The sequence below is a fragment of the Venturia canescens genome, chromosome 1 (genome assembly GCF_019457755.1).
Source record: "Venturia canescens isolate UGA chromosome 1, ASM1945775v1, whole genome shotgun sequence".
In the NCBI taxonomy this organism is placed as follows: domain Eukaryota; kingdom Metazoa; phylum Arthropoda; class Insecta; order Hymenoptera; family Ichneumonidae; genus Venturia; species Venturia canescens.
This window is the reverse complement of record NC_057421.1, coordinates 2,034,487-2,054,195: the sequence shown is the minus strand read 5'-3', so window position 1 is coordinate 2,054,195 and position 19,709 is coordinate 2,034,487. Positions and strand designations below refer to the sequence as shown.

The window sequence follows — 19,709 nt, the reverse complement described above, 5'->3', positions numbered from 1 at the left end:
CCGAGGTGATAAAAGCCCCGAAAGGTTTCGAAGACGAGCATAGTTGGTGATTCCCATTCATCCGAGAAGCCAGATACGAAACGAAATAATAATTTCTCTTAATTAATCGAGTCTCTCGATAGTCTGACTTTTATTTTATTCGACTTTATAAAAGTGATCAAATAATTGAGTAAATAGAGAGAAATTCGACGACGATGCGACGATATTCACTCGCCTTGGTAGTGCTGGTGTGCAGTTTGTTTGCTGCGACCACGTGTAAGTATGGACTCTGACAATACCGCGATTGATAGTTGACAAGGAAGATGGCACGGTAGAAAAAACCCTTCAAAGTATGAGAGTAAATCTTTCGCAAATTACTGTTCGATTCCATCGTCCGTTGATGATTTTATTTTTTACAAAACTTCGTCGAAGGTCTTGAAGGAAGTGATCACGAGCAAACGCTGAATACCTTGAACGGGCTGTTTTCAAACGATTGTTTTTTTCAACTCGTTTTAAGGACGTTTCATAAGAGTGCGGTAACGCTTACGAGAAAGCTTTCCAAACCATCCGCGAGAGTATACTTTTTCATCTCATTTTATTTTCGTCTATCGTCGGTTTTCCTGGTACCATAGAAATTGGGTTGTAACGCGTTTTTAAATTCGTCGTCCAACCGTTCATTCGGCCCGTCGCGTCTTTCTTCTCGAATTGCGTAATATGGTTGATGCGTTAATGCTAATTTATTCGATTCCACTCCGGACGGAGGTCAGCCTCCGACACGTTCTCCCGCGCGAAGACGATCCGCGACTTTCCCTCCGCGGATACGCGCCCGCGAGGCTCCGGAGAGCGGCGAGATTGTACGAGGATATAGAAAAACGAGATTTTTCGACGCAAGATATCATGTGCGCCGAGTGGGACAAACAAACGCGATGCCAGCCGAGCGATTTTTTGCTTCCTCGACAAAATTTTTCACTGAAAATGCGTTTAGCATCGTTCTTTCCTCTGGCTGAGACTCGCCGAGGATTTCCCGGTGCTTTTAGTATCGCCAGGCGGACGTAACGAAACCGAAAATAAAATGATAAATTTCTTAAGGCCTCGTATACACTTGGAGCGAGCGGAAAAACGTGATTTTCTTGATTTTTTTTCGACAAGAAAATAAACGTTTATTGAAAAACTGTAAACGATATTCATTAGCACATATGTTCATGTACTTGTACAATTTTTTGCATCAAAAAATTTCTCAAAATGGCGCAACTCCAGCTGTATTCCAGTTGCACCTTTTTTTGAGCATCAGTTCCGGTGGACGTGATAACTAAAAAACTATTAATCCGATTCATACGAAATTTATTCCACTTATTTATCATAATAATGGCTTGGGCCTGGCCGAAGGATTTGTAAAAATTTTGATTTAGAAAAAATTGGCGACAGTTTTAACAAAAAATTCTTTTTTCGAGGTGCTAAATTTTCGGTTTTTTGTTACAACTTTTTTTCCAACAAAATACGAAATCCTTCGTCCAGGTCCTAGCTATTATTACAATAAATGAGTGGTATAAATTTTGTATGGATCGGATTAACAGTTTTTTGGTTATCGTATCCACCGCAAAGATATTTTTCAAAAAAGACGAGTTTGAGATAGTCGCGTTTAAAGATTCAAGTATTAGACGACCGCGCGCACCCGGCGGTCGGTTGAAATACCCATAGCTACGAATCTATAAATTTAGTGAGAATATTTTTCAGTCATCGTGCTTGAAGAATATCTAATAAATAAAATTTCGATTTTCCGCCCATCACACGTGTACATAAGCCCTTAATATCCGATCGTGATCTCCGCACCTTCCTGGCACATTAATGCACGTCCGACCCGGCATCGGCTTGAATTTTTGCGCAGGTGTTGCCCAGTTCCAAAGGCAGAAACAAGCGAGTACGTACAACCGAGTGGAGCAATCCGCGAAGTCGTTTGCTCCTTCGTCGGTCTCCTGTCCAGAGAAAAACGGACGTTTCCCGATTCCTTCCCAATGCGATGCTTACATCGAGTGCATAGACGGAGAGGGTGAAGAGAAATTATGCCCCGACGGACTTCTCTTCAATCCCGACGCGCGTTTCAATTATCCTTGCGGATATCCGATCGACATTCAGTGCGAAGGACGCTCTCAACTCCGTGAGTCCTAATTTTGTGGAAAAACTATTTTGCGAGGGTCGAACCTTGACACAAACGTTAATTTTAACGCTGTTTTTTTTTTTTGACACAGAACCAGCGCAACCGACCGAAGATTGCCCTCATCGCTACGGTTACTTCAAAGTCGGTGATTCCTCGCATTGCGGACAGTTCAAAAACTGCGCCGATGGCGTTGGCTACGTTTTCAACTGTCCCGAAGGTCTCGCCTTCAATCCTGAAACTTACCGATGCGATTGGCCCGATCAAGTTCCAGACTGCGACGCCGAAGGTGAGTTCGATCCCGCAAAAATAGTTTTTTCGCCCATTTGGATCGTGAAATTAGCAAATTTATCAACGTCTCAATGAAATACGAATAATTAGAGATTTTTGTGCAGTAAACGTGAAAAAAAATTGAACCGAATGTTGCCATGTTTTCAAAGGAAATTGTCAACTTTTTTATCCACCATCACATTTATTTTATCGCGTTCACTATAAAGTTATGTGCCATATTTCCTGTCAATTATTTTCTTTTTCTCTCAAATAACACGGGCAAACTCCAGCATTGAGGAATGCAATACGAGCTGGTAAGCGGAAGAAATGTCACAGCACGTACGATAACAAGAGTAATAAAGAAATTAACGATTTACTATGACAAAACGACAGGTCTCAAAACCAATACAAAATTCGTCATTTCTAGCCCGAGTATATCGAGGTAACCTGTAGCAAGACCTTAAAGAAAAACAGGCAATTTTACTAAAATTCAAAATTCCTTCACATCGTTGACGTCGATTAATCTCAATACGTTGATTCAGTCTTGAGCGACACTAAAAACGGCCATTTTTCCTTCAAGATTCTGGCCGTCTGTAGTTTCGTTGACATTTCGATAAAAATATTTGAACACAGTAATAAATAATAAAAAAATGTCCTGTCAAAGTTTTAAGGCCCGAAGATACTTTATTCGTGAGAAAAAAAAATTAAAACGGATTCTCCAAACTAACACGGCCTCTTATTACGGCTTTCAGTGGTTTTCCCGTCTTTATGATACATGAAATTTGCAGGCATTGACAAACAGTTTTTGCAGAAACTTCCATAAGTGATAGAAAAATATCTGAAGAATATGTTTACAGCTTCGTAAAGTCCGTTCAATCCTTATAAAGTTCGCTATATTAATTATTTTTTTCTCGAAAAATGGTGGCTGTTGGAAGGTCAACCCATATATTACTCTCATAATGGCAACGTTGCAACTGCGCGCTTTTTTAAACCGAAGACCGCATTTTCCGATCCATGCAACTCACACCACTCCGTACAATGTTGTCATGCTAAACCATGTTAAAAATATGAAGTATTTTATAAAATTTGGTAAATCTATTCTTTAAAAATATATAAGACAAGATAAATTTTTTTAGATTTTTCTACCACATCGAGTAATTGAACACTAAAGTTTCGATAACCATGTGGTAAAAAAATTTGAAAAAAATTGTATTTGTATACTTGATGCCAAAGAATGTCATCACCAAATTTTATCAAATTCTGATCATTTTTGATTTCGTGATCCAGCCTCTTTAATAAAAGCTTGTTTTTTAAACATTTCTGGCATGTTTTAATTATACCAAACGTTTGAACACTGATCATGACATGAGCGTCCGTGAAAAGTTCTGTCAATAAAAGCTGTATAGACAGTACAAGTTACGAGGTCGCGGCGTTGCCAAACTCACTGGACCGACTACGCTAGTCGCAACAATTTTTCTTTTGACTAACTCGGTATCGGATGAACTTCCTTAAGTGACGAACCTTCGAGTCTGTTTGAAATATCAAGTGACGAGTTTGCGCGATTTAAATTTTTGGAGTAGGCTTTTAGTGTCGGAAAAAAAGTGAGCTGTGCATAAATATTTTCGCTTTTACTTTCCACCTTGGCCATGAACATCATGCCTGAGCCTCGTGGCCTAGTGCGGCATTTGGGCCACCAAGAATCAACTGCTTCTTCTCCCATATTTTGTTTTATTTCAAAAGCCAACGTGCTAGGAATGAGAAAAGCCGACTTTGGCTGTTACAACGACGCAACGGACACGTGCCGAATAATAACTGCAGCCGTAATCGCTTATTTATATCGATGATCGTGAAAACAAAAGGCTCGGAATATTCGTCACTCATTCGAGCGTACGAACCGAGAATTCTGAAAGACTCGGACTTTTCAGTCAGGTTCGCTCAAAACTCATTTTTCATTTTCCATGACGAAAAAAAATTGAATAAAAAGAAAAAGAGAATAAACATTTGATTGGTTTCTCAAACCGAAGATGAGAAATGTGCAAATTTCTTTCACAAACAGAATGATTTTTTTTGTACTTTTGTAGCTTTCCTCGGCTTCAAGTGTCCTCCCGTCGACAAAGATAACTTTTATTTCGGGGAACTGACGAGATTCTTCAAAAGCCCTTCCGACTGTGAGCATTACTTCGTGTGCGTCGAAGGACGACCACGTCTCATGAATTGTGGCGAAGGAAACGCATTCAATGAACTCATCAATGCTTGTGATGCCGCCGAAAACGTCACCGGATGGTTAGTTAACTGGCAAATCTTAATTCTTGGGAATAACAAAATAAAAATTTGTTTTTTGGTGCAAGGGCTAACAAAAAGGTTCGAGCGTTTGCGTTCGAAGCGATGCGTTTGAATTCGATTAATCGAAAGTATTTTCGCAGCCAAAAGATGGTCCTGCTGTCGGATAAGCGAAATAGATATTGAGACAGTAAAAATGGAAATTTTCTCTTGCAGTGAACCGCCATTCAGACCTGAAGATCCAACGGGACCGTCCGCAGCTTTCTCTGGAAGATCCCCGAGATTGTTTTAATTAACGAACAAAGTCGATCCATTTTTAAATGAGAAGAAATCAAACCCGAATAAACTGACCGAAGAAAAAAAAGCGTCTCAGCAAGTTTTTTCATCCCCATTTTGAGCATTTTGTGCAACGAAGACCCAAACATTTTTATTTCAGTGAGTTATAAAAAGCGTTGAAAAAAACGGGAGTCCGAATCATTTTTATCGAGAGTAATGAACTCGGTGGAAAATCATTCAGAGAATTTTCGTCTTTTTTTGTACGCATACAGAGTTTCAGGAAAAATTATCATTTCAAGTTACGAAACGGGGAAAAATAATTCGATTAAATTACATCGTCGATTTTCTTGCACTCATAAATTTTTATTCGTTGCAAAAAAGTACATTTTTTTAGCCAACTTTACAGTCAACGCAAAAGGACTCTAAAAAAAAACAAAAACACGTCTTTGTCTGATAAATGGAAGAAAAACATAATTGTACGGTTCGAAGAATAATTTTCCGGCAAAACCGACTTCGCACGAGTCACGATAAGACGCAAATTATTGTTGGAGTCTTTCTCGCATGTAAATTATTGAATTTCGTCACAGATAAGGTACAGATATTGTGACGTTTGAATGAGCCTGCAGTTTTGTGTATTGTAAGTTCACGAAACTTGAGTTTGAAGATTACAATAAAATAATGAGAAAAATCGATTTTTTGAGATGCTTTTTACTCATTTTTTGAACGTGCCTATCCATAAAATTGGAAAAATTGTGTCAACCTTTGGTGCGCACCTAATCACAAGAGATCCAAGTAACTAAAGTTGCTCGTAAACTGAAATCGACACGTGCCTTATCGGACGTGTGGAGTGAGTAAAACGCACGTTGCGGAGTCGAGTACAGTTTTCATCAAGCGCTTCGGCGAGCGACTGAATTTCGGCAAACAAGGTGGTCGCAGTTTCGAGGACTTTGAGGAAAAAGTGTCAAATGCGTATCCGTTTATCGGTCCCTAATATCCACTGAGATCGATCAACGCAGTGGGGCAATTTGACTGGCTGCGAGGCGGTTAAAGAGCTTTTCCTTGGGCTCGTTCGATCGCACAGTCATTCGCGTTAATGACTTCTGTGACGAAGAGTCACAATTTTGCTATTCCCATACGCTTGCCGTGCACAGATTTTATTTTTGTTATAAACAGAGACCCATCGATGCTGAAGTTTAAATCACTCAAATTTATTCTTCTTCACAAATATTTTCTAGAAAACAAAAATCACTGACTTCTCATGCGAAATGAGAAACTCAATTGATGAATTATTCAAGAAATATATGACGAGGAAAAAATATTGAGAAACGTGGTTCTCGAAATATCGATAATTGCTCAAAGTCACAGACGAAAAGTTTGCTTTCCAAATAAATATAACGCTCACACCAGTGTTATAATCCAGCCAACGCCATGATCGTGTCCCTCAACTGGTCAAGGGTCCGTGTAGGTTTGACCGTCACCGGAAAACAAAAATCATAATTCGTTTGTCAGTCTGAGAGGCCCTTTCGGACCCTGTCGAGCCAAGAGCCTCCTACACGAACATGTCGTGCAGAAAGAAAGCAGAGTGGTGTCGTATGAACTGGTCTGTATCCGCACACACGTACGGGTCATTCCATGCTCAGTCACTTCCTAAATTAAGAAATGACTCGTTTTATTTCATTGCATGCTCGAAAGATTCAATTTTCTAGAAGTTGAGAAAGTCCGCACGGAATGAAACTGAATTTCCATTTTTCGTTTATTATCAGATTCATCGCACTGCTGCCGGACACATTCTCACGACTTCGATCGATAAACTCATCGCACACATGACGACTCGATTGTCGCGAGACTTCGAGTGAGAATTTAACATCCAAATATTGAGCAACTCTCACGAAAACTTATCGACGAAGGACTCAATCAGTTGCGGGTGCACGAAAGAGAAAGAGAAATGAGAATCGGCTTCAAATTTTCCTGGGAGGAACGCAATTTTCGAAAATCTAATTTTAAGAAAATTCAATTTTCTCTATGAAAAATGAGCAAACGAAAAATTCGATCGTTTACTCTTTAATGAAAATTCACTGCGTCGATCTGTGGCCGCATTAATTCCCTATCGTATTCGGTTACGAAAAGTTTGTTTTTGAGAATAAAAGTGACAGAATGGCACGAGACTTCGTGTCAATTGAGCTGAAAAGTGGGAAAATTTCTGACGAAAAACGACCGATAATGCGGGTCACAGCCGAATCGTCGTCGCATGAATTGTCTTGTGTACAAATGTCTCATCGTTTCTGTGTCTGTGCACACACGTTTACATTCACACATCTGCGTTTCGCAGTAGCCCGCACGCTATAGATCGAATTCTGAGTATAATTGAGAAAGAGAGAGAGAGATACGAAAGAGACACATGCGATTGTGAGTTTATCGAGGAACGCTGGTGTTCGTATTCTGGGCTTACACATAAGCGATCGGTCTACGCTTCACTCCGCATTTCCCATTTAATCGGACGCTCCGAGTCGCGCATGTTAGTGATAAATGAATAAAAATCAAATTATCCGACCGTCAAGCGTAGTCGCTCATTTCTATCGGTTTTTCTTCTTTGCTCAATAGTCGATAAAAATTGTGCTTCGTTTAGTGCATGATTCGACTTTCGATCATGGCATTCCTGGAGGGCTCGAGCTGGAACACCGTTGCCTTAATACCGTTGGTCCTCTTCGTAATCTCCTGTTTTTTTGAGAGTAACGATCCTGTCAGATTCTTCGCCAAATACGCGCTCTACGTAATTTACAGCTCTTCCATCGCAGTTCTCATGCTACCTTACACTCTTCTGTCACCGAAAAATGTCAGGAACTCTCGGTAAGTATTTCTTCTCGATTTTCCTTCCGTTCAATACGATTTCTGGTTTCCTTCTGTGCTAATTCGTCACTTCGGCCTGTCACTCCGGCCTCGTTCCCAACGGAATGAATCATCTCGTTGAACGACATAATGAGAAAGAAAAATGAGGAGACAAAAATCTGTTGAACGAAATTTCTGGTGGACCGACGATTCGTGAGGAACGGTTTGAAATTCATTTGCGTTATGAATATTTGCTTTATGCGATCCTTCAATTTTCGGCAGTGCCATGAAAGTGTCATTGAATTGAAACCATTCATTTACTTCGCCACGTTTCGTTGCTCCTGGTGGATCAACAAATTTCATTGGCGGTGTCGACTCTAAAATTGAAAATTCTGAGGATGTTTGTTGGAACTCAAACGAAATTTCATTTTTTTTCGAAACGTTACAAGTTTTTGTGCAAACGTAAGTCTCGTATGTTAGGCACAATTTTCAGAACTGAAACTTCAAAATCTCAGTCAAGGATTCTCCGTTCCACGTCTAGTCATTAGTTGAAGAGTCTGCAATAAGAGAAACGAATTAGCAACATTCCAAAGATCGTTTACTCCACGGAAATATGATTCAAGCTATTCCGAAGAATCGAGTTTCGTCAGCCGTCATCGGGAGCAACGTACTTCTGTGAAGAGCCAGAGATAAAAAACCTTAAAACTTCAAAATAAATGTTTTATCGAATGATCACGAAAGTTGGAGGCTCGCAGATCTGAAAAGTAAAAAAAAACAGCGAGCCACTCGATTGACTTATCCGTTTCTAACGACGTGTGAAAATAATCTTATCGCTCCCCGTTATCCACATAAGCATAGGTATTTTCGGTTCTGTGTTCGTCAGATTAATATAAATATCGTGAAGAATCGATAGTTTAACGACAGCGAAGAGGGGCCACCTAAACATTTGGATTTCGAAAATTTTCATAAAATGAAAACAAGCTCGTCTCGACACTTCAAATTATAACTCTTGACAATTTTTTTCCATTTCCATGACCCAAATTCCATCACCCAGCGCCTCACAAGAATCTATAAAAATGTACTGCAATAATTTCCTTTCAACGACTCATTACGATGCTCGAACGATGTTCACGCAAACGTTTAAAACAACACTGTGCATCTGTAATGTCACAGTGACGGAGCCTTTTTTATGCGATACTACACGAAATTGCTCGGCATTGAATGGGATATCAGAGGCAAAGAGGAGCTTGGCAAAGAAAGAGGCTGCATCGTCGTTGCCAACCATCAGAGCATCCTCGATGTACTGGGTGCGGACGCGTATTTTCATCAATTGAGTTATTATCTCACGAGTTATTATTTCGTTCTAAAAAAATAAACAAAATTCAGGTATGTTCGTCATGTGGGGGACAATGGACAAATGTGCAGCTGTGGCGAGGCGCGCCGTTTTTTACGTATTCCCGTTCGGTCCGATGGCCTGGCTCGCCGGTGTCGTTTTCATACGCAGAGGGGATCGGGGAAAATCGATGGAAACATTGCTCGACACGAGCGAACTCATTAAAAATCAAGCGGTACGTATAACCGATCTTTGTAGAAAGATTCGGCCGAACTTAAGCACGTTGGGATGAAGTTCATTACGAAAATAGACCGAGAGAAAACGATTGTTGGTCCAACAAATCGTGGGGAATGAAAATTTCATTTATTGATCCATCAAAGTTGATTCAACCAAATTTTTGTCCGCAGTAAAACTAATTTCATTCGGTTCGCCAGGATCTTTTTATTTAAAATTTTGTATTTTTCTCACTGTTATTAAATTATATATTTATGGAGTTTTAAAGAAAATTTGGAAAAACAATTTTTACCTAACGTTTTCTCTATCGAACTACAAACATTCGATTATCACGCGTACAATCTTTTGGGCACATTAAAATTATACAAAATATTGTACTACGAATGAAAAAGGCCGATTTGCCGCGCGTCTAAACGTAGGACAAATGCTCGAGGTAGACGAAGCTATTCATCTTCCCGGAGGGTTCGAGGAACAAGGACATATTGAAGAACGGATTGGGCTTGTTCAGGAGAGGCGCCTTCAGGCTAGCGATTCATAATCAAGTGCCAATTCTGCCGATCGTATACTCGCCGTATTACTTTATCGACAGCGAGACTCGATTTTTTGGTCACGGTAATAAGCGCCACGAAATCATGAGGTTTCAATGATTGAGCTTCAATTGAATTATCTGTTTTTATAATTACGTTTTAAATCGTAATTTTTTGCTTGTGCCGAAGGAAAAATGATCGTGAAAACGTTGGAGCCAATTCCAACGGTGGGACTCGAGGAGAAGGACTTGGATGACCTCAAAGAAAGAACTCGGACAATAATGCAGGAGGAATTCGATAAACTGGCGATCGAAGTCCTCGCAGCGTTGCCCAAGGATTACCCTGCCAACGTTGCGAGTCGAAATCACTTCGAGAAATCAAAAAATGTGGCAAAAAGTTTATGATGCCGGAGAGGCGAATGAACTCTTTTAACGTTACTGCAAATTCGTTTTTTTCAATGGACGAATTTATCTGAATGAGAATTATTGAATCATCTAGGTTATAACAATCACGAAAATTCCTTTCTCTGACTCAAAAAGTCTTGAAGAATTTTCAAATATTTTTGATAATCGAGCTCGGGAGTGAAGACCATTAGCTGAAAGTATTTGGATCCGAGATACTTATTCAAATTCCATAATGAAAAAGAACTATTTGAAAAACTGACACTCTGATTATTTTCAAACTTTTACTGATTCGATTTTAATTTTATGGAGTTTGAACTCGATCAGAATCTTTTGCAAACGTGAAGATTTCATTGAGAAATATCAACTTTTCAAAATCAAAGTATCGCTCCGTTCATTTTTCAATTATTACGATTCATTCGGATTTTGTTTCTCAATGTAATTACGCGAGTTCGTAATGGATATTTTGTTGTCGGAGTTTATTCTGAGAGTTTCAGTCTCCAAGAAATAGGATTTTATAAGAATTTTGACATTTGAAAAACAAAATCGTGGCTGTAATTTGTGGAATTTGTCATAAAAATAATTATTTCATTTAGAATTAAATGAAAAATACTTTTACGCCAAGAACAATGGTGTTAGCTAGCTTAGAAAAAGACTTTCTGACAATGGATAATCGATCTCTGTGGAATTGGAGGATTGAAAAGACACGAAGCTTCGTTCGAAGTTTTACCAGAACGAGGCAGTAACACATTCGAGTTGAGTTGACTCCGGTCGAGATTCGACTGCGCGAGGAGAACGCGACCAGTCGCGTCGAGCCGTGCACACAAACGAACAAGGAAAACCGGTTCGCTCTGCTTGGCTGCCTCATTGTAACTAGCGTATATAACGCACCTAGCAGCTGCTACCTTCTCCATGTTCCCCTGATATCGATGTCTAGGAGCAGGAGCTAGGAGATCGGTAGCAGGATCGGTAAGCCCCGCAATATGTACAGAAAGCTGGGAGAATCGCTCTCGTTACTCTTCTCGATCTGCACTCTCTGCGGTGAGGGGACGGAATATTGATGCTGCGTTGGGACGTGACGTATTTTTCCTTCTCCGTTTCTTCGTCTCCGAGTGATTTTTCGACTACGATAATTTACAAAATTCATTAACGTAACAATTAAGAATGGAAAATAGTTTTTTTAAATGAATCTATCGATAGATTTGGAGTGAATGGAATGGCGAATGAAGAAGCTTCAGAGATGCAAATTCTTCATTGAAGCAACAAAAAGTTGATCTCTTAATATTCAACTTTAAATGTTTCGATAATTGCACAAGTTCATTAACCCTCTCAGACCGAGACCTATTACGCGTTGACGGAAAATGATTCCCTTCATAATTTTATCTCAAAATACTTTCTAGTTTCCGAATCCATTGTGACATTTCGGTTTTTTTGTTGGGAAATATGAATTTTTGAATGTTCGCTGCGCGCAGCACCAGGTCCTTGGGGAGCAAAATCAGGAAAATTTACGAATGAGTCTAGCACCGAATACCTTAAATACATCATATTAGCTTCCCTTTGAAAAGAAATAACGTTTGGAGTACGAAAAAAAAATTTATACCCTCTTTTCTTTTGCGATAACTAAAGCACCTTTTCACACAACGCCGACTTCATATTGATATTTCGATGAGTTAAAGCAGTTTATCTCTTGGTTTAGGAGTATCTAAGGTGCAATCTAACCTTGCTTGATGGAAATAGGCAGTTAGAAGCCTGACCTTACTGACCGATGCAGTTTTATTGGGCCTGGAAGCGCGTGTTGCGTAGAAGCAACATACGGTCCGAGAGGGTTTAAGTTTACAATGAAATTGACAAAATCCAAGGTTTTTTGTTATTCTTAATCTTGGTTCGAGTAAAAATTAACTCCAACGTAGGGAGCGTCAAAATTTTGCTTCAAACAGTCATCAAATACATCCGAACCCAAAAAATCTAAATTTTTTCTCTCTCAAAATATCTGAACGATTTTTATGATTTTTTAACATTTATAAGGCGGGCAGCGACTACTTTTAATGATCAAATGAAAAACTTTACCACTGTTTTAGTATAGAAGCTTCCGAACTTCGAAATTCGGCCTCTCGTGCTCTCCTCCACTATGATTTTCTACAGCTTCTTAGCTACTTTTTCACTGCTTCATAATGATATAAACTGAAAAATTGTTTTTTAGAAAATGTTTTCATATCAAAAACATCACAATAATGTTTCCTTTAGGAAATTCCCAATATTTCGTCAGAAATGTATGGATTTTCTGAAAAATTGCGGTATTTTTGGACTGATTAATTTTAAAATTGTTTTTTCAAAACAAAATATTTATAACAAAGTTCAGTTTGTTTGAAAGTAAACTATAACAAATTTTTGTAATTGTAAATTACAAATTTTTTTGAAATGTTCCATGGAGTTACGAAGATTCTCAATTATTTTTTTAGTCGAATGGAGGGAAAAAAGAAATTCGAAAATAAGAAATGCCTTAAAACAAGTCAAATTATATTCGTATCTACAATTTCTTAATGTTTTTCTCAAAAGACTGTTGTATAGGTTGTATAAAAAATAATATATTGCTGATAAAACATTAGATATACATTCGGATTATTGATCTTCGACTAACACACCATTGCGAGATTTTTTGTACTTGAATACAGCACCTTTACATCTTTCCTTCCAAGCTTTAGTTTCAGCCTTGGAAAGAACCCAATTTCCATCAACTGCAACTTCCTGACACTTTCTCATATTTCTTGCTTCGCTTTCTGCCGTAAACTTCCATGGTTTTATTATACGTTTTTGAGTTTCGCTTTGGACTTGCTCAATTTCTGTTATAGGTTCGGAGGAGGAACTTAAAAGTTTGATTCCACATTCGTTCTTCGTACGCCGCTTCTTCTTTTTCTTCTTTTTTGGACTGTCCTCTTCTAAGTCATTACAACTGTCATCCAGAATGCTCCTGAAAACGTCAATTGTTTCAACATGATTAAAAGTTGGTTTCCAAATAAATTGAATGATTTCGATTTCAATGATGAATTTCATTTTCTATGTATACTTTACAAACTCATTATTTTTTGACAACTGTGAAATAATAGTTTAAATTTTGTCTTTTACCAATAAAACAATTGTAGAATGTTAAAAGTTATTGCAATAAATTTAAGTCAGAATATACTGAACAAACCAAACAGCGAGTAAGATTTTGGAAAATTATGGTGAAAATGTATTTCAATTTTGAATTAGCTATTTTGGATGGAACGGCAATAATAACGAACATTTTTTAATTTTTTACGGTTACTTATAAATAACATTAAAAAATTTGAAAACGCACCTGTCCAACAAAGCATCTAACTTCTTCGCAACATAGTTCTTGAAGCTCTGCGACACTCCAAAACTCTCAAAATTATCAGCACGTTCTGTGACTCTTAGCGAAGGTTTAATTTCTACTTCAACTTTGGTGTCAGATTCTGAAATTTTATAGTTGTACGTCAAAAAATATTAATCATTGGTACCAGCTATCATTCGCAGATTATTGAAAAGGTGTTTCTATCATGGAAATAAATCCGAACATCACAAAACTGGATTGGGAAAAGATCATTGTAGGATGGCTCAACGACTACGTAATTTAATGCGGCAAAAATTGAGGTTAAGGAACACGCGGTAAACACAAATTACCCGGTATCGAAGAATTTTTAGTGTCGAATAGTGACTGTGGTAAAAAATTTTCGTCACATGCTTCTCTAAAAGCATTGGTTAAATTTTCATCATCGGAACTCGATGAAGAATCATCATTTTTGGACATAGTGCGATGAGAAAATTCATCACCCGCACGAATCACAATAGCAAAGAACTCTGTACGTTTGAGTCCTTTGATAATAGAGAAGACATGGTGAAATTAAAATTGTTCGAAAGTATAATCGTAGAAATAAAAATCAGGCGTGTGTAAGAGTTTCGGATCGAATAATTCATTTTCTAAATCTTTCGGGAGAATTAAAAATGCCGCCTTTAGTATTCCTTATTTTTGTGCGTTTTGCACTGCTCTACAGGATTTTATTTAAATTTTTGTTGAATATCTTTTTGTAATTAATTAGTGCGAATTATTGAAACAATCTTGTTATTCAAATTGGCTTTTGGTTTTTCGATTAAACTTCTATTTTCTATTTAATTTCCGACAAAGGTAGATTTTAATTCGACAATCGCAGACAAGAACTCGACGACTCGACAAATGATTTGCATTCAGTTTCAAAGTCAAAAAATTTAAAACCAAGATAGAGTAGAAACGATAGTCGATAAGTTAGTTGCTTCTGTTGCCAAGGATTCGAAAGATTTCTTCTTACCTATTGCAGGGTGAAATCAAAAAACATATTGACTGGAGTTGGTCAGAATTATTTTTGTTTTGGCTAAAATAATTTATAATTTCCATAGTACGTAAAATTTAAAGAAACTAGTTATAAACGCCAATTAACTGATAATAATAATTCATAATTCACTCATTGATAAATTTATGCAACCAACTTCTCTTTGGTAGTTTTTTAGGAGGAGTTTTCAGAGCATTGACGTACGTTTCCACCGTTTCCACCAACTGACTGAGCGGCTGAGCGAAGTACTCAGCTTCACAGTTCCTGTGGTTGTTCTGTCTACGAATAAAAAATGTCGACCGCTGAGCTGAATCCAAGACCCGTCAGGGTGTCCCCGTTGATTAAGGTAAATAATTATTAATCTTTGTAAATAACTTTATACACGTGCTATGAAAAAAACCGATTTTTTCTCATAATAGTATTCTTAAGTACTGGTCACTTTTTTTTCATCAATCGATCGAATGCTTTCACCCATCCGAAAACTCGCTTCCCATTACATAATTTTTCGAATAATCATTATACGGAGTATCTGGTGAACAAATACTTCTTTTCCAGTATTCTTATTTATCCTGTATTTGTGCTATTCCGAAGAATGGCAAATAACGACAGTAAAAAATATTGACATTTGCCATGGCTCGCCATCATTCCTCTACCATCCTAACCTCAAATAGAAACTTTCAATAATTTATCATTAATTTTCTATTCTCGGAATAAAGTTCGGTCGATGGAGCTTCCTCATAGCTGGCATTGCTTACGGAGTTGTCAACCAAAACAGATTGAGCAAAAAGGAGACTGCCTGGCGCGAAGCTGAAGCCAAACGCAAGGTGATCCGTGACAAACAAATTGCTGCGGAGAAAAAGATAGCAGCGGAACGTAAGTTTACCAAGCTGAAATCCTCAGTCTTATTTGTTACCCTCTTTACACTTGATTTTACAATTTCATTAATTAAATTTCTGTTTTTTCTCTTGTTACAGTCGAATTGAAAAATCTTGAAGCAATGATGAAGTAGATCAACTTACTTCTACTAGTACTCTACACATGTAATCAAATTCTATAATTGAAAGAATGAAAAATTGAAAAAACACTATATAAAGAGTACATATTCAATTGCAATGTTACACACCCATGCATATTGTACATAATGTCTTGAAAACCAAACAGGTGATTAATAAATGGAAGTAGGACAGAACTAAACCACATGAATGCTTTTTTTATTCTCACCTGTGATGAGGAAGATTTTGTAGCAAAAATTTTATTCCATCATTTGCCAGACAATGCGCTCCTTATTTTCAAACCTTTATAACAAAAATTTCTCTCGATACTGATTATAACGATTCAGAAAAGGCTGTAGTGAAATTTTGATCGTCAAGTGAACAATCCAACAACATTTGAAGTAACGTTATTTTAATTTTTTTTTTTAATAAATCGTTTCAATCAAACCGTACTATTTTAGACTTTCGAAACGAAAAAAAAAATAACGCCCGAACAGGGACTCGAACCCTGGACCCTCAGATTAAAAGTCTGATGCTCTACCGACTGAGCTATCCGGGCGATATATGATCGAGGCAACAAATACATATTTAAAGCATCGAGTGTGAGTGAAAAGTTTAATTTTTTATCGATTATGGGATTTTGAGTATATTTTGCTTTGAAAGGAATGATAACTAGAAATTGCAGCTGCTTTGTTCATTACAAGTCGTAAGAGGATTGAGCGCAGTGTAATAATCGAAGAATGAAAAAAAAACTGATTTTGACACTTTGCAGTACTGCTATAAAAATATAGATTTCGAATAGTTAAATATACTTTTGAACTGATTATTAATTTATGAAACCTGATTTAACTTTTGTTCAGATTTTAACAATTTATTAATTTTCCATTCTTATTATAGAATTATTCGAAATAATCAAGAATATTTTCGCGACTTTTTCTGTTCATTATCATTATTCAGACCAATCCTATTTCTTATGTCAGAAACGGTAGATGTGATAACCATGAAATTTTATTATTATTTAATTTAACAAAACTTGAGTATTGTTAGGGAAAAAACTGCGATGCACTTAAAATGCCAAAAAAATTTAAAATTGTCGAAAAATTTAAGTATTTTCAGTGTTCATGCGAATACGACTCATGCGAGACATAATAATATGAGAAATTGTACCATTCGCTTCCTATTCAATATAAATCGTCACTCGGTGCCACAATAATTATTGCTCTATTGGACCAGCAAGGAAAAGAAACGTTAAATATATTCTTCCCATTGGTTTTAAGACTCGGTAGAGTGTTTATGTTTTTTAGAGAAAATAATTGTTGGTCATTGTGTTAAATAAATGTTGCATATTTTGTCATGAAATAATAGTACATTTCACATATACATACATATATATACACACAGATTACTATACAGCAAAATATAGAGATTCATGTTCATTTTTGAAGCCTCAAACATGCCGCCGAAGAAATGCCATTTCTGGTATAATAAAAAGAAACTCGTGAAAAAAATTAACTTAATAAAAGGGGAATTGCCAATTTTGTTACAATTTTGGCCAGCAATTTATTGTCCGTGATGGAGACGTTACGTCGACGTTTAACGTGGAGATTCGGATGTTCGTCTTGTTGAAGCTAATGAATGAAAATTGAATGAGAATTCAATTTTTTTCATTGCATGAGTGTTTTCCTTTTTAGGCTGGAATGACTTCTGTTTTATTGTCCGTTGTTACGAGTTGCAAAAGACTTCCGTTTGCAGGACGATCTTCGTTCTGTGACCATTTCCAGAATAATCTGCACAAATAAACAGTTTCAAGTTATTTCCCTCACTCTTGTCATTAAAGCAAATTTTTGTATTTTTTTTTTCCTTTTAAAACTTTACAGATATTTTGTCACAAAGATAAATAAAGGAAGTAAAAATTTCGATCTGAGAGAATCGTCTCTGCACATTTTAGCCTGCAATTTTTGGCAAGAAATGAGTGCGAGGTATGTACATACTCTGCAACAAATTCAAGGGGCGTCCAGGAGGAAGTATCAGCTTTTGGCATCCATTTCCTGTTCATGGGAGTGTCCAATGTTACTGGTAAGATTGAAGCAACAAGAGAATCAGCTGGAAGGCCACTGTCTTTAGCAGCGAGAGATTTTGTGAGTTGGTGAACGGCTGCTTTAGCCATTCCATAGCCCATCATTCCTGGTGTTCCTTCGAGGGCAGCCTTAGCACCGGTCAATGAGAGAAAGCCACCATTTTTGAGATTGGCAGCAGCCAAACTTGCGGCAATTACTGAACTCCAAACACTCTGTTTCCACATTAGGTCAGCATTGCTCAGAAAATCTTTGCTGGCCGCATTTCCGCCGGCCCAACCACCAGCCACACATATTATTCCATCCAGTTTATCTTCTTTCAGAATGTCCTTCACTTGATTGAGAATGTAGGTTTCCTGGCAAAATTTCACAGTCATAAAATCTCTTCCAAACGAATCTTTTAAAAACTTGCAATTGACAAGCTCAGAAAAAAAAATAAAAGTCACTTCACCTGCTCTTTCCAGCTGTGCTCTGAATTCACCACCACATTTGCGTCTGCTTGCTCGTTTGCTTTCATGTCAATAGATCCTACCCACTGAAGCAGAAAAAAACCTCATGAAAAAAGTTTTTGGTTCTTTTTTAATCGACTGAAAATTTGATTTCAATATTTTTCAAACATGATTTATACGATATTATGATTTCGGTTTTTTTTTAATAATAAGTTCAGAACATTACAAAAATCTTGTTGTATTTAATCAAAAATTTATTATCATATAAATTATTTCGAGCAACTGTGTAATTGCATTTCTGCATAATTTCGTATTACAAATGTCTTATTGGCTTTCATGGCTTGTCATATTTGATTGAGCACCACTCTTCCAGCAGACAAGAAATAACACTGTTTCCTCAATGAATCACAACTTTTTTTCCTCATTTTTGTAACAGGAATTAAACATTTCAAATGAAAAGCCCGAGAAGGAGATTGAGTGTGAATTTCAACCTTTAAAATCACGGGTCACGTGATAACGATTAAGTACGAGATAACTACGTAGGAGACTTGGAAAATCCGAGCACATTAGAAAGGTTTCTTTGGTCCATTAGTCAGCCTTTTGGCCTTCATGGAGATAATTTTTTTTTATTTCCTCGAATTCTTACAACATTTCATAATGAATATTGTTGCCCCAGTTAACGCTTGCATGGAAGTACCTTGATCGATGTTCGTATCGATCTATATATTATTTATAAACGAATGCCACTCGTTATAAGTAGAAAAAGATATTGGAACAGAATGTAGTTATATTTTATTTTTCATAAATTACCTTCGATCATTTTTCAATCGACACAATAATAAAATGAAAAAAAAAAAAAAAAAAAAAAAACAATAGTTCTTAACACACCGGTCATTTTATTTTTAACGCAAATGTCCTTAGGCGAATTTATCAATAAATCAACAAGTAGCTGCCTCAGCCTTGCATCACATCTGGCGGTGAAAGTCCTGCTGCATTATAATTCTTATAATAATTCTATTATTATTACGATACCGGTTAAATAGAAGGTTAAGACATCGTAATAACATTATTGCAAAGTAAAATAAACGTTGCGAACTTACCCAATTTTTCGACTTAAAATGAGAAACACAAACAGAGCCAAGAGCTCCTTTCCCTCCATAAACGAAAACACGTCCTGCAACGGTAGCCATAGTTCGATAAATGAAGAGATTTGACATGTCGAGGAGTCGAGGAGCTCATATACCAGACCCGAGATGCTGCGAATTGAAACGAAGGCGTTCGGACTACTTCGATTGTATTCGGATAATTCCGTCAAGTTTTATTGCAACGTTGCCTGATCTCTTATCGACCCTCATTATTGAGGAGTTCTCAAGCCCATGTCGTGTCAATGATAGTTATTCATTTCTATTTTTTTCGCCAATTTAAACTTTCTTTTATAATTACATTTGAGGGTACTTCATACAGAAAGGTATTTTCGGAATATTCATATGTTAGTTTAACAGAAGAAACGTGTGTTTGAAAATGCTAAGTCTTTGCAAAATTAAAACAGAA

At 37.2% G+C, this 19,709-nt stretch overlaps 5 protein-coding genes and 1 non-coding gene across 7 annotated transcripts; 3 read left to right on the top strand and 3 right to left on the bottom strand.

Moving 5' to 3' along the window:
• On the top strand, positions 1–5,649 carry obst-E (obstructor-E). The gene is made up of 5 exons (XM_043415655.1): positions 1–255; positions 1,865–2,134; positions 2,226–2,420; positions 4,483–4,684; positions 4,898–5,649. The coding sequence occupies exons 1-5, from the start codon at positions 195–197 to the stop codon at positions 4,971–4,973; spliced, it is 804 nt and encodes a 267-aa protein (XP_043271590.1). The 5' UTR covers positions 1–194; the 3' UTR covers positions 4,974–5,649.
• A 775-nt stretch (positions 5,650–6,424) lies between these two features.
• Positions 6,425–10,978, top strand: LOC122408682 (1-acyl-sn-glycerol-3-phosphate acyltransferase beta-like). Of its 2 annotated transcripts, none has more exons than XM_043415641.1 (6): positions 6,425–6,557; positions 6,721–7,804; positions 8,957–9,090; positions 9,209–9,351; positions 9,788–9,962; positions 10,067–10,978. In XM_043415641.1, exons 2-6 carry the CDS (start codon positions 7,587–7,589, stop codon positions 10,279–10,281), a joined length of 885 nt encoding a protein of 294 aa, XP_043271576.1. In that variant the 5' UTR covers positions 6,425–6,557; positions 6,721–7,586; the 3' UTR covers positions 10,282–10,978. The 2 variants fall into 2 exon arrangements, with proteins under 2 accessions (XP_043271576.1, XP_043271569.1); XM_043415634.1 differs by having other exon boundaries at positions 9,170–9,351; positions 10,067–10,974.
• A 1,796-nt stretch (positions 10,979–12,774) lies between these two features.
• LOC122408711 (uncharacterized) lies at positions 12,775–14,520 on the bottom strand. The gene is made up of 3 exons (XM_043415680.1): positions 13,960–14,520; positions 13,616–13,751; positions 12,775–13,246 (listed from the first exon to the last, which is right to left on the bottom strand). The coding sequence occupies exons 1-3, from the start codon at positions 14,084–14,086 to the stop codon at positions 12,898–12,900; spliced, it is 612 nt and encodes a 203-aa protein (XP_043271615.1). The 5' UTR covers positions 14,087–14,520; the 3' UTR covers positions 12,775–12,897.
• Positions 14,521–14,827: 307 nt separating this feature from the next.
• ATPsynE (ATP synthase, subunit E) lies at positions 14,828–15,836 on the top strand. The gene is made up of 3 exons (XM_043415694.1): positions 14,828–14,988; positions 15,359–15,515; positions 15,617–15,836. Exons 1-3 carry the CDS (start codon positions 14,935–14,937, stop codon positions 15,649–15,651), a joined length of 246 nt encoding a protein of 81 aa, XP_043271629.1. The 5' UTR covers positions 14,828–14,934; the 3' UTR covers positions 15,652–15,836.
• Positions 15,837–16,120: 284 nt separating this feature from the next.
• TRNAK-UUU (transfer RNA lysine (anticodon UUU)) lies at positions 16,121–16,193 on the bottom strand. Its single transcript has one exon. It is a non-coding gene; the product is annotated as a tRNA-Lys (tRNA).
• A 787-nt stretch (positions 16,194–16,980) lies between these two features.
• On the bottom strand, positions 16,981–19,416 carry Dhpr (dihydropteridine reductase). Its single transcript, XM_043415667.1, has 4 exons — positions 19,259–19,416; positions 18,161–18,244; positions 17,626–18,065; positions 16,981–17,421 (listed from the first exon to the last, which is right to left on the bottom strand). The coding sequence occupies exons 1-4, from the start codon at positions 19,373–19,375 to the stop codon at positions 17,322–17,324; spliced, it is 741 nt and encodes a 246-aa protein (XP_043271602.1). The 5' UTR covers positions 19,376–19,416; the 3' UTR covers positions 16,981–17,321.
• Between the last annotated feature and the right edge of the window lie 293 nt (positions 19,417–19,709).

Bases quoted from the DNA above. Each gene is read 5' to 3' on its own strand.
- LOC122408682 (XM_043415634.1), top strand. From the start codon at position 7,587: ATGATTCGACTTTCGATCATGGCATTCCTGGAGGGCTCGAGCTGGAAC. The intron at 7,805-8,956 runs GTAAGTATTTCT...GTAATGTCACAG, and splicing joins AAAAATGTCAGGAACTCTCG to TGACGGAGCCTTTTTTATGC. The intron at 9,963-10,066 runs GTAATAAGCGCC...CTTGTGCCGAAG, and splicing joins GACTCGATTTTTTGGTCACG to GAAAAATGATCGTGAAAACG.
- obst-E (XM_043415655.1), top strand. From the start codon at position 195: ATGCGACGATATTCACTCGCCTTGGTAGTGCTGGTGTGCAGTTTGTTT. The intron at 256-1,864 runs GTAAGTATGGAC...ATTTTTGCGCAG, and splicing joins TTTGTTTGCTGCGACCACGT to GTGTTGCCCAGTTCCAAAGG. The intron at 4,685-4,897 runs GTTAGTTAACTG...TTTCTCTTGCAG, and splicing joins GCCGAAAACGTCACCGGATG to TGAACCGCCATTCAGACCTG.
- ATPsynE (XM_043415694.1), top strand. From the start codon at position 14,935: ATGTCGACCGCTGAGCTGAATCCAAGACCCGTCAGGGTGTCCCCGTTG. The intron at 14,989-15,358 runs GTAAATAATTAT...CTCGGAATAAAG, and splicing joins GGGTGTCCCCGTTGATTAAG to TTCGGTCGATGGAGCTTCCT. The intron at 15,516-15,616 runs GTAAGTTTACCA...CTCTTGTTACAG, and splicing joins GAAAAAGATAGCAGCGGAAC to TCGAATTGAAAAATCTTGAA.
- LOC122408711 (XM_043415680.1), bottom strand. From the start codon at position 14,086: ATGTCCAAAAATGATGATTCTTCATCGAGTTCCGATGATGAAAATTTA. The intron at 13,752-13,959 runs GTAATTTGTGTT...ATAAAATTTCAG, and splicing joins TAAAAATTCTTCGATACCGG to AATCTGACACCAAAGTTGAA. The intron at 13,247-13,615 runs GTGCGTTTTCAA...TGACGTTTTCAG, and splicing joins TTAGATGCTTTGTTGGACAG to GAGCATTCTGGATGACAGTT.
- Dhpr (XM_043415667.1), bottom strand. From the start codon at position 19,375: ATGTCAAATCTCTTCATTTATCGAACTATGGCTACCGTTGCAGGACGT. The intron at 18,066-18,160 runs GTGAAGTGACTT...AAATTTTGCCAG, and splicing joins AGCACAGCTGGAAAGAGCAG to GAAACCTACATTCTCAATCA. The intron at 17,422-17,625 runs GTATGTACATAC...TTATTTGTGCAG, and splicing joins CCCCTTGAATTTGTTGCAGA to ATTATTCTGGAAATGGTCAC.